General features: G+C 45.8%; 1 protein-coding gene and 1 pseudogene across 1 annotated transcript in view; both read right to left on the reverse strand.

Annotated features, from left to right (window-relative positions):
- Positions 1 to 320: 320 nt before the first annotated feature.
- The window catches only part of Kbtbd12 (kelch repeat and BTB domain containing 12), a 72409-nt gene continuing 59444 nt past the window's right edge, over positions 321 to 13285 (reverse strand). The window contains exon 6 of the mRNA XM_004665118.2: positions 321 to 675. Coding sequence (XP_004665175.2) covers positions 494 to 675 — 182 coding nt within the window. The 3' untranslated portion in view covers positions 321 to 493. The remainder of the gene's footprint in view (positions 676 to 13285) is intronic.
- LOC123461422 lies at positions 3604 to 5757 on the reverse strand (annotated as a pseudogene).

Below are 13285 nucleotides of genomic sequence, written 5' to 3' on the forward strand. Positions count from 1 at the left end.
TCCTTCAGTATCTCTTGGAGGTGACCCCCATGGCCAGGCTCAGGTTCAGGCCCATCCTCTGTTTTGCAGGTGTTGAACACTCAGCAGCAAACTCTGTGCCCAGGCCATGTGGCCCAGCTGGCTGGGATGTTATAGACATGTACCAACTTTTCTAGTTCAGGGTCTTTGTCTAGTCTTTCCCATAACCTCACCCACAGGACTGTCCCTTGCTTTGGGCAGTGCTGTTCTTGAATCCCCAACAGAGCACGGTGTCTCCCTACCTTGTATTCTTGTGTCCCGCCCCCTGCCCCAACCCCTGCACACCCACAATTTGCCCTGCACTGTCTTATCTACCCTACCAGGCTGGGAAGCACTTTACCCTCCCCCTTCTGCTGCACTCTGCTGTGCACAGGGCCTGTCTGCATGCAGTGCACATGTCAGGGCCACAGTGGTATGCTGCCCTGTACTCTGAAGCCTGGCTGCCAGGACTGCTGCGGCGTCTCCAGCTGTGGCCTTAGTGCTCACCACCTTCCTCCACCAGGTCTGAGGGTGGTGGGATGAGGTCTCGGGGGTTCATCCTGGCCACCAGACAGACGTCATAGCTGTCATGCATGAGGACGTTGATAGCAATGACATTCCACTGGTTCTCCCAAGGATCCAGCTCCAGAATCTCTTTGGAGATAACCTCATGGCGATCTGAAAAACACCAAAGTATGAAGACAAAATAGTACGGGTAGGGCTGGAGAGATGGTTTAGCAGCTAAGGAACATGCCTATGAAGCCTAAGAATCCAGGTTCAATACCTAGAACCCACAAAAGCCAAATGCACATGGTGGCTCATGCATCTGAAGTTCATTTGCAGTGGCTAGAGGCCCTGGCATACACATTCTCTCTCTTTCTGTATCTTTCTGCTTGCAAATAAATTAAAAAAAATTTTTTTTTTCAAAATCTTGTTGTAGAAGTAATCTACCTTCTCATTGGATTTGAGACCTGCTCCACAGGAGAGAACCCACATGTTGTACTGTAAGTCAACTTGGTCAAAAGCCTGTGGCTAGGGAGGCCACAGGCCTCAGTGGGAAAGCTACTATTGTTCTTTGACTAGATGGGCATGATGAGCCCAGCAAACTGTCTTCTAATAACCATGTCTGTGACAGCTTTGATCAGAGGAACTTATTTTTGCAGTGGGCAGCAGCAACTGCAGAGATTCATAACTTGTCAGAGTGCTGTGAATAAGTGACCGTTGAATGCTCAGACATAAATGGGGCATCCATGTCACCCCCTCCAGAACAGGAGGTGGAAAGAATGCACGTACCAGGGGATGGGGAGAAGAGCTGTGGAATGCTGACTTCTGGACATGTCTTCATGGCTGTGGCACTTGAATTCACAGCAGCTGTGATTACCTGCACAAGACTGGGCTCAAGAACATTCTGTCACAGGGTAGGGTCACGGGGGCCCCTTCCTGAGTCAATGGTTGTGGGTGAGACATTCTCTTCAGTGGTGTAGCCACTGGTAAGGTGTGCATACACCTATAAACAAACCCTCTTGTAACAACCCTGATGAGACTCACTGGATCACAAAACAAAAGAAGACCATGAAAGTAAAAGGGTGCAAGTTGGGAAGAGGAGGAGAGTTGGTAGTAGTGGGAGGGGGACAAAAGAGTGCAATAGGGCAGGTGAATATGATTAAAATATATTATACACAGCTATAGAATGTCATAATGAAACTATGACATATAACTAATATATGCTAATAAAATATTAAAAGTGTTAATAAAGTCTAGACTCTTGGACACATTTTATCTCGATACCTCTTTCTGGCCAGCAGGTGGTAGTGGTACAATAGGCATTTTAAGCCCAAAAAAATTTAAATCAAGGCCTGCTTGCTTGCTTTATTTATTCATTAATTTATTTTTTGGTGCTGGAAATTCTGAGAACCCAGGCCCTTACACTTGCTAGGCAGGTGCTGTACCCCTGAAGTACACTCCATTTCTGAATACCTTTTTTTTTTCAAGGTTTATTTTTGTTTTTCTCACTCTGGCCTAGGCTGACCTGGAATTCACTATGTAGTCTCAGGGTGCCCTCGAACTCACAGTGATCCTCCTACCTCCACCTTCTGAGTGCTGGGATTAAAGGTATGCGCCACCACACTCGGCTTCCTGAATATCTTTTAAAAATGGGTCTAGGGAGTGGGGAGATGGCTCACTAGTTAAGAGCAGTTGCTGCTTAAAGGTGAGGGTCTCTTGGGCTGGAGTGTGCCAAGTTCCACTCCTCAGAACCCATGTAAAAAGCTGAGCATTACCATGCATGTATGTCACCCCTGTCTGCGGAGAATTACTGGGGCTCACTGAGGGACAGCAGCTCTGGGATGAGGGGAGACATTGCCTCAAGGAAAGAACTATGTGGATGAGTGATAAGAGAACACTCGACATTCTGTTCCAGCCTCTACAGGCGTGCACATAGGCCATATGCATTTGCACACACACATAACTGCACACACAACATATACACTTTTTTTTTTTTGAGGTAGTGTCTCACTCTAACCCAGGCTGACCTGGAATTCACTATGGAGTCTCAGGGTGGCCTCAAACTCACAGCGATCCTCCTACCTCTGCCTCCCGAGTGCTGGGATTAAAGGCGTGCGCCACCACACCTGGCTCATATACACATATTTTACACACACACACACACACACACACACACACACACACACACGCCCTCCCCCCATCCCCTGCTGCCCTGGCTCATGGCTCCTGCGGCAGCATGGACTCAAGGGCACAGGACTTGGTGCAAAAAGAGGTGGGCTGAGTCAGCTGCATTCGCTCTTTTGGAGATTTTAATCTGGGACTATCAAGAGCCATTAACTAGACTGTATTATTTGATCATCAGAAAAAAGCTGCTGACTCCTGATGCATATCAAGGCCAGGAGGGTCAAAATGGACTATATACAAGCCAGAGTAAATGAAAGAAAGAAACTTCCAGAAGGCTAAAGCCAAGCAGGAAGGAAGTGAGCCTTGGGCCAAGGTCTGTGGGGCATCAGTTTCGCAGGGGCCTTGGAGCCCTGAGGCTGGGCATGGAGAAGAGAGGGCCAGAACCACAGGAGTGTTCCCTGACTCATTGGTCATGTCTCTCTAGAGTCCACCCAGGTAAACCACTCTACTGACAAGAGGAGGTTGAAAACCACAGGCAGAGGTCAGCGGAGAAGTGACAGGCCCCAGAGATGAGGAGGGGTAGAAAGTGTGGCAGAGCACTGGGCTAGGATCCAGGGTTTGGCAACTCACGGACAGGATCCAGGGTGGCCTCCTGATGTACTTGGAATCCCCGTTGACCAGGGCACGTTCTAGATCATTATGAGGCCAAGTGGGTTGTGGTTTTTGGCCCTAGGTCCCGCCCAATAACTCTGTGCACAAGGAAACTTGAGGAAGTGAGTGTAGTTTGCAACTGAAAAGGTTTAACATAGAAGCAAGGGCGGTGACACACATTTGGTGGTCTCCATTTTCAGAGGGTGGTTTGACACTAGACAGACCACTTGGAAAGCGGGCACCTGGACATTTATGTCATTGCTCTGCACCTCTGTTTCCTAATAAGTAGGCTAATAATAACAGTTCCTGTCCCCGCTCCACAATGGACTAAAGGGTCACATGAGTGACAACATGCACAGTGTCTGGCACAACTGAAAATGAGCTGCTACTGCGAATGCAGTGGACCCTCTGAATGCGCTGGTTCTGCATCTGTGAAGTCAACCCATCCTGGGTCTGCAGTCTGCAGAGGAGGAAAATGCACTGGACTGAACATGCATACACGCCTCATGCCATTTTTCTTTCATTTTTTTTTTTTTTTTTTTAGCAGTTCAGGTTTCAGTTTTTTTAAAAAACTTTTTTTTTTTTTTTGAAGTAGGGTCTTGCTCTAGCCCAAGCTGACCTGGATTTTACTACGTAGTCTCAGGCTGGCCTTGAAGTCACAGCGATCCTCCTACCTTTGCTTCCCAAGTGCTGGGACTAGAGGCGTGTGCCACCACGCCCAGCTAGGTTTCTTTTTAATAAAATTTATGCAGCAGCTCCAAGGTGCAGCCCACAGCCCATGTTTCCACAGGGAAATGGTCTCCTGGATGCCCTATTTGGTCACAACGCAGATCCTGAGGGCATCTATGGTACACACATCTCTCTCGGCTGCAGGAACAAAGATGTCTTTCAGCAGCCTCACGTCTCTGTCCAAGGACACGCTCCACCTTCTGTATGTTCTCGAAACTGGCCGGTTGTCAAGCGGGGGCTCTAGCACGGCACTTACAGAGCCTCCATCCCGGGAGGGGGTCTCTCCGGTAGGAGCCACAGATATATACAGCTCCCTTCTCATCATCAAGGCCCCGGGTGATGCAAATGTAGTGAGGGAAGAGGTGCCTTGAGTACATCATGTTAGGCAGCATTGCATTGCAGCGGTTGCTCCTGATGTTCCTAAGGTCATGGCCTCGCTGTTGGAATGCTTATCCATCTTTAGTCTTCCTTCAGCAACCTTGGTGTGGGTGAGACCATTTTGCCTGTGTTAATTTGTAACATTTGGGGCTGCTTTGGGTATGCATGGAAAACCCTTCACTCGCTCAAGTATCAATAGAAGCAGTTGAAAAGTCTCCAGCAATTGCCAATACGCTGTCTCTGTTGAAGCACTGGGTGAGCAGCGCAGCTGCATGGGGTCAGCCAGGCCCTGAGGCTCCAACCCCCACTCTGGCCCCCAAACCCTCTTGTCATTGCTTTTGTGAAACGTGCTGTTTTGTGGGTTTTTTTTTTTTTTTTTTTTTTTTTGAGGTAGGATCTTGCTCTAGCTCAGTCTGACCTGTAATTCACCATGTTGTCTCAGGTTGGCCTTGAACTCACAGCAATCCTCCCACCTTTGCCTCGTGAGTGCTGGGATTAAAGGTGTACACTACCATGCCCGGCTTGGCCTGGTTTTCCTTTCTCTTCTTTTCTTTTCTTTTCTTTTCTTTTCTTTTCTTTTCTTTTCTTTTCTTTTCTTTTCCTCTTTCTTTCTTTCTTTCTTTCTTTCTTTCTTTCTTTCTTTCTTTCTTTCTTTCTTTCTTTCTTTCTTTCTTTCTTTCTTTTTTGAGGTAGGGTCTCACTCTAGCCCAGGCTGACCTGTAATTCACTATGGAGTCTCAGGTTTTTTTTCTTTTAAATTTTGTTTGGCTTACTTTTATTTATTTATTTGAGAGCAACAGACAGAGAAAGAGGCAGAGAGATAGAGAGAATGGGCACGCCAGGGCTTCCAGACACTGCAGATGAACTCCAGATGCGTGTGCCCCCTTGTGCATCTGGCTAACGTGGGTCCTGGGGAACCAAGCCTCAAACCAGGGTCCTTAGGCTTCACAGGCAAGCGCTTAACCACTAAGCCATCTCTCCAGCCCACTTTTTTTCTTTTTAATGTGAGAATATGTGTGTGTGTGTGTGTGTGTGTGTGTGTGTGTGTATGTGTGTGAGAGAGAAAGAATTGGCACGCCAGGGCCTCCAGCCACTGCATTTGAACTCCAGATGTGTGTGCCACTCTGCACATGTGTGACCTTGCATGCTTATGCCACTGTGCATCTGGCTTATACATGGGCTCTGGAGAGTCAAACATGAGTCTTTAGGCTTCACAGGCAAATGCCTTAACCACTAAGTCATCTCTCCAGCCCCCTCTTGTCATTTCTTAGGTAGCATAATAGTACACGAACTATCTGCACAGTACTTACCCTGCATTAGGCAATATAAGTAATCTAGATGATTTAAAACCCTGCTTCTTAAACTGGGGACCATGGCCACATACCTAACTGAATATAAGGGTCATAAAAAATTGGCAACAGAAAAAGGTTTCTAAATGCCCACCCACTTGGTCCTGAGCACATGGCATGTGCACTTTGCATGCTGTCATGCCACGCAGTGCCAACACACACACTGCCTGGAGAACCTTGGCTCAGACCTGAGAGGTGTGCGAAGAACTGCAGTGCTTTGACTCGACATACCAGTGGTCTGCTCTTATGGAAACATAATGGTTTAGTTATGGAGCACAAAGCCCTTTACTATTTTCTCTTGTTCCTCAGCATGCAAGGATCAAATTAGTATATATTTGGATGGTTGTGTAAGGACATTTCATTTTTATTTATTTATTTATTTAGGGTTTTCAAGGTAGAGTTTCACTCTAGCTCAGGCTGACCTGGAATTCACTATGTAGTCTCAGGGTGGCCTTGAACTCATGGTGATCCTCCTACCTCTGCCTCTTGAGTGAGGGGATTAAAGGTGTGCACCACCACGCCTGGAAGGATATTATATTTTTAAAAATTGCTGCTTGAGGACTGGATAGATGGTTCAGGAGTGTACTACTTAAACTCTCATGCTTGTGTACTTCCTACACAAGCATGAGAGTTTAAGGGGATCTGAGACCACCAGAATTAATAAACACTGACAAGCTAGCCTGAAAACCTGAATGCAGAATGAGCATCGGATGGTAGTGAAGCATGATAATGATTTAGTAAGGAGTGTGACCAGCATGGAGGGCACATTATGTACCTGTCCAGCAGAATGGATACTTAAGTCCTTGTGGTTGAAATGGTCTGATTCTCGCAGTTCTTTTAAATTACTTAGAAAGAATAGAAAGGGGAATGAAAATCAAAGTGTAATTGGGGCACAGGTAAGATGAGAATGACAAGGTTGCTGCAGTGGTTATGGGCACACAGGCTTGGTTGTTTTAGTTTGTTACATAATGTGAAGTTTCTGAAAACAAAGAAAATAAGCAAAACGTCTTGAGTGGAATTAGTTTGGTTTTGCTGGGCCTGGTGGTGCAGGCCTGTAATCCTAGCTCCTTGCTGAAGCAAGTGGATCACCAGTTCAAAGCAGGAGGATTGCTTTTCTGGGTTACAGACTGCCTTCCAAGCCATCCTGGGTAACTTTAGCAGGACCCTTTGTCACAATGAAAAGCAGAAAGAAGGCTGGAGGTATATAGCTCAGACACACACTACTTTCTTAGCAGGCTCTGGGTTCAATCCCTGGTCCTGAAAAAATAAAATTAGTATGGCTTTGATTGGATTTATATACTAAATTTATAGACCAATTGGGAAGGGCTCACAGCTTAGCAGCTGTCTTAATGAGAAGCTTGATATATTTTTTAATCTTGGGAGTTGGAAGGCTTTATTATCTTTCAATGTAATTTTCTTTCAACTTCCTAATGAATCTAGCAGTGTGGGCCAGGGAATTCGGTTCAGACCTGTGATGCCAGATCGAGAGCTTTTGCTGCACAGACAGAACTATTGGAACCTGGCTGAAGGAGACACCCGAGGATTTTTTTTTTTTTTTTGGTTCCATTTGGGCTTTCATCTATCCTCTCAAAGTGGGTGCTGAGTTCATCTATTTCCATTGTGGATGTCTTCTTACACATGCCTTTTAGCCTGTATTTCTTCTGAATGTTTCTTGGAAGATTCCTGGGGTGCTGCAAATTTATCCATAGTTTTAATTTTAGACTTGAGTTCTGCTATCATCCAAGACTTGTTTAGAATGATGTCTGAAAATTTCCTACTGAGTATGAATGTGAGAATGTGTGTGTATTTGACTATTCTTTCACTGAAAATGTTTAATTGCATGTGAACAGGTATAAAGCTTCTATAATTTCTACTTCAGAAAACATATTCAGACTTTTTTCCTCTCTCTGTATGGTATGTGTATGCACGTGTTCATATGCATGTGGGCATATGTGTGTATACATATGCACTTACTACTTTATTTATTTATTTACAGAGTGAGAAACACACACACACACACACACACACACACACACAGAGAGAGAGAGAGAGAGAGAGAGAGAGAGAGAGAGAGAGAGATTGAGAGGTTGGTGTGCCAGGGACTCAGCCACTGTAATGGAACTCCAGATGCTTGTGCCACCTAGTGGGTATGTGTAACTTTGCACTTGCCTTACCTTTTGTGCACCTGGCTTAGCTGGGATCTGGAGAGAGATGGAACAGGGGTCCTTAGGCTTCGCAGGCATGCACCTTAACTGCTAAGCCACCTCTCCAGCCCTACTACTTTATTTTTAAGAGACACTGAACCCAGAACCCACCATTTGGCCAGATAAGCTAGCTAGCAAGCTCTGGGGATCCACTGTCCCTATATTTCCAGTGTGGGATTGCAGGTGTGTATCACCATGCTTGGCATTTTATGTGGGTGCTGGGGGTCTGAACTCAGGTCCTCATGCTTGCACAGCCAGCACTCTACTGACTGAGCCATCTCCCAAGCCTGTGATTCTCTTTCGCTCTGCTTCATGGTTAAAGTATATGTATGCTTGAATTGTTTAAGGAGAATGCATATTTTGTACGTTTGGCATGGGGTTCTACATTTCTGTGAATCACACTTATTTATGCTAGTGAGCTCCTTCATAGCAGTTGCCTCCAGGGATCTCCTGTGGTGACACATGTGCTGCAGCCTGTGCCATCCAGTGCACGAACACTGCCCACATGAGCATGTTAGACTGTGGCTGGTGGCATGGAGGAACTGAGTTTTCAATTCTAATTATTTTTTTGTTAGCTTAATGTAAAATTAAAATAGACACATGTGGCTTCTGACTGTTAGGTTGGATGGCTCAGTGCTAAATGTTTTTGCTTTAGTTTTTATCTACTTGATCATTATTTGCTTAGAAAGGTGTTTTCAAGTCCAGTCATTTTTGGAGAGGTACCCATTTATTATAGTTTTTAGTAGTTTCTCCTTTACATAGTTTGAAGCTGTGTGGGTAAGTGCAGAAGGGTTATTATACTGGTCAGTCAGGTTGTGGTGGCTAACAGGGACAGTCTGACTGGCTGTGGCATAATGGGGGTTGTTGACAGGTCATCTTGCAGACTGGCAGGAGCTGATGCCAGAATGTCACCACTGCCCCTCTGTCCACAGCCCTGTCTGTCTCCTTCTGAGTCCCAGAAGGGAGAGGCTACATGGCTCAATGTAGGGGCTGTCAGGCATGGGCACGTGAGGAGGACTCTACCTCCAGCCTCATGGGTAGCATGGTGCACCATCTCCCAACAGAGATGGGGAAAGCCTGGAGTGTGGGTGGCCCACATGATGGCAGCCCAGTACAGCTGTGCCTGTCTGTTGTTCCTCCTATGAAGTGACGTAACCTTCTCCTCATTTACTGTGTTCGTCCTGGAACTCTGATCCAGGATGAGGTTCCCTGTATCCTTATTCAAACCAGTGCAGGCTGGATCTCCTAAGACTGAGGTCAATGGGCTCTTCTCCACTAATCAGCCTCCATTTTCTCATTTGAGTGTTTCTAAGGAAACTGTTTTAACCACCCCCTGTGTATATTGCCATCCTCCCTAACAGTTTCTATTCATTGATTGGGGTTGAAATCACTGTGTTAATTGTGAAATAGAGAAGATAAGTAGACAGCCTTTCTCTCTGACAGAGGGCTCACTAGACCCTATGTTACATGACCTATTTTCTGGAGAGAGGCCAATATATGCTTGCTCCCTTCAGGAAGGGCACCCCCCAACCGACTAAAGAGTCCAGTTCCATCAAAGTTCAACATGGGGAACCAGTGACTTTATTGGGCTTCCTTACAAAGCATGTATGAGGAGTTACTTCCAGGAATGTGGTGGTCCCATAGCAGCTGCAGCATTGGAAAGCCTCACCCCAGCATGGACAATGACCTCCCCATAGATGCATGGACAGAGCCTCCTGCCCCTTGATTGTCCACCCCTATCTACTCTATCTCCCAAGACCAGGAGGCCTCATGCATCACTGCACAAACTGGACAGGGAGTGGTTGAGATGAGGTGAGAGCTGATGACCTCCCCACACCTGTTCTGTGAGAGGATGTCAACAGGTCCAATCTAAAGGCTCTCTTGCAAGTGGCTGCAGCTGCCTCTGATAAAGATGGCAATAGTTGGCTGGGTGTGGTGGTACACACCTTTAATCCCAGCATTTAGGAGGCAGAGGAAAGGGGATTGCCATGATCTCCATGAGACTACACAGTGAATTCCAGGTTAGCCTGAGCTAGAGTGAGACCCTACCTCGATCAACAAAAACAGAAACAAACAAACAAACAAAAGATGGCAATAGTTGTAATAAAAGAAGTTTAATGTTTTTTTTTTAAATAAAGATGGTAATGGTTGTTTTTCTCAGAAGTCAGTGTCATACAACACTGCACACTGGTACCACTTCTACCAGGAATAGCCTGACAGCTTGCTATGACCTCACTCAGTACTCTTCTAAGCTCAGAGCTCATAAAGCAAGAAAAATGATCTGATGTTTGAATCGACCTACTTATGAGTTTGGGCCCTTGGAATATTATCATGCTAATGAGAAAAAGAAGCAGGAGGTTGAACCCCATGTCAGCTCTTTTCAGTTAATTTTTAAAAATAGCAAGCTGCATACCACAGGCCGTGTTCCCTCAAGAAGTCAGGAAAGCCCATGTGCTGAGCCTCCAGCAGTAAGTGGGGCAGAACACCATCTCCACCACTCCACAGGAAAGCATATTGTAGGATAAATAAAAAACTCATCTTTTCCCTCTTTTTAAAAATTAATGAATTCGAGAGAGAGAGAGAGAGAGAGAGAGAGAGAGAGAGAGAGAGAGAGAAAGACAGAGAGAGGCAGACAGAGGCAGAGAGAGAGAAGGGTATGCCAGGGCCTCCAGCCACTTCAAACAAACTCCAGATGCATGCGCCACCTTGTGCGTCTGGCTTGCATGGGTACTGGGGAATCAAATTGGGGTCCTTTGGCTTTCCTGGCAAGCACCTTAACTGGTAAGCCATCCCTCCAGTCCCACATTATTTTTTTAAGATAAACTGGAGGTCAGTGAAAGCACGTGTATATGGTAGACTGCCTTAGGGTCCACCCACCATTTGTAGGGGGTGCTCTGTGCTGTGGGAAGAATGTCAGTGGAACTGTCAAGAAAGCATCACTTTTATCTAAATTCCACCTTTGAATTCAGGCAGGAATCAGATGCAGGTGTATAGGCCCTGGAGAAATGCTTTTCACTGACTTGCTGTTTGGTGAAATGCTAACTTGCTGTTTCATTACTGTGGGAATATTACATTTCCAGGAGCTTCTATGAGGCATACGGAAGAATCATTCTCTGAAAAACACAGAGTGGTTTGTCCTTATCTCGAGGTTATGACAAATCCACAACAGTGCCTCTAGTGAAGTCAGAGGAGAATTAGTGACAGTATATCCAGTGCAGCGAGTGTGTGGGAATTTGTACAGTGCCTTCACTCCTACCTTCCTTGTCATATTTTTTCGTCCTTGTTTTCCCTCAATTTCATTTATGGACTGTTACTTTTTTCATCATAGTGACCAAAATACTTCAGACGAAGCAACTCAGTGGAGGAAGGATTGATTTGAGCCCAGAGTTTGAGGGGACACAACCCCTCATGGTAAAGGCATGGTGATGGGCAGCTCCATGGTGGTGGGAATGACTGGTAGCTTGTTCACATCTGAGGAGACCAGGAACCTGAGACCAGGGCTGGGTTATAAACCTCAAAGCCCACTCCTCAGCCACCTCCAGCTACGACCCACTCCCAAGGGTTCCACAGCTTCTCAAAACAGCAGCACTCATTGGAGTCAAATGTTTCGACACATGATCCATGGAGGACATTTCTTTTTAATATTTTATTTTTATTTATTTGAAAGAAAGAGAAAGAGGGAGGGAGGGAAGGAGAGAGAGAGAGAGAGGGAGAGCACAAGAGAGTGCACCAGGGCCTTTAGTCACTGCAAATAAACTCCACATGCATGTGTCATCTTGTACATCTGGCTTTATGTGAGTCCTGGGGAATTAAACCTGGGTCCTTTGGCTTTGCAAGCAAGTGGTTTAACTGCTAAGCCATATTTCCAGCCCATTAGGGATACTTCATATCCAAAACATAACATATATTTAATTGCCATCTTATTGTGTTTTGTTAGATTTACACACACACACACACACACACACACACACGAACTATTATAAATGGTATTGTTGTTTTTTAAATGAAGACACTATAAAATTGGAATTATTTAACCTGGTATTTACTGTTTGAAAAAACTTTAAAGTACAAATTTAAATTTAAAATAAAGTTCGGCGTGGTGATGCATGCCTTTAATCCCAGTACTCAGAAGGCAGAAGTAAGTGGATTGCTGTGAGTTTGAAGCCAGCCTGAGACTACAGTGAATTCCAGGCCAGTATGGGCTAGAGTGAGACCCTACCTTGAACACCCCACCCCATTTTTAAAATAGATTTAGGGAGTTCCAGGTAAGATGGTGGTATAGTATCCATGCCAAAGCAGCTGGTGCGGGGGACGGGGAGTAAGCAGACAAATAGCAAAATACACTCTTCTACCAAAAAGTGAAGGTGTATAAGGAATTATCAACCACAGTGGAGAAGCAGGAGAGACCCAGAGCTTCTAGCAAGTAGGCAACCAGCCAGAATCAGATTATGCTACGGTGCCCATCTGCATGGCAGCCCGGCTCTGCCTGAGCTGCAGGAGAAGCCAGGTGAAGAGATTTTCCACTCACACCAGACTACTTGCAAAATAAGAAACCTGAAGGAAAAGACAGCAGGGACCGGATGAGCAGTTTGTGAAGAAGATGGTCATGGGAACCAGCTATGCAGCTCCTGTACAATTCCACTGGCACACTCCACAGCCTCCCCTACCCCAACTGCTAGTGCCAGCAACAACTGGAGACCTGGAGAAGGGAACTCAGCTATAGAGCACACAGCACAGGTGATCAAAGCAGCAGACCCACTGACGCAGGCAGCCTAGCCAAGCCCACAACGCAGTAAAGAGGGACCCAAGCGGACACACAGCATAGGTGAGACCAAAGCTATCCCAAAAGATAAAAGGGCCTACTTATATCGGGTCAGTACCTGGCCCAAAGCCTGGTATATAGGCTTGCACTAGAAGTACTGGTTGCACCTTCCATATCAGGGCAGGTTATGTGTTAGATTTGATTGATGGTTGGTCGGCTTTTGCTATTCCTTTTTTTTTTTTTGAGGTAGGGTCTCACTCTAGCCCAGGCTAACTTGGAATTCACTATGTAGTCTCAGGGCGGGCTCAAACTCACAGCAATTCCTCTACTTTGCTTCCTGGGTACTAGGATTGAAGGCATGTGCCACCATGCCCGGCTTTCCATTCTTAAATAAGCTGTATTATCTGTTTGTTTTAATATCTACTCTTACATACTCTGTGCTGGTTTTGCTTGAATACATATATTGCTCAGTTGAATTTTAGAATTTGCCAGTAATTTGCTCTATCCAGCCTACTAGAACACTTTCATAGCAGGCAAACCCAACACCTAGGGTCACTTCTGCTGTTACTCTGGCAGTATAACAGCCA

The sequence above is a fragment of the Jaculus jaculus genome, chromosome 6 (genome assembly GCF_020740685.1).
Source record: "Jaculus jaculus isolate mJacJac1 chromosome 6, mJacJac1.mat.Y.cur, whole genome shotgun sequence".
Lineage (NCBI taxonomy): Eukaryota > Metazoa > Chordata > Mammalia > Rodentia > Dipodidae > Jaculus > Jaculus jaculus.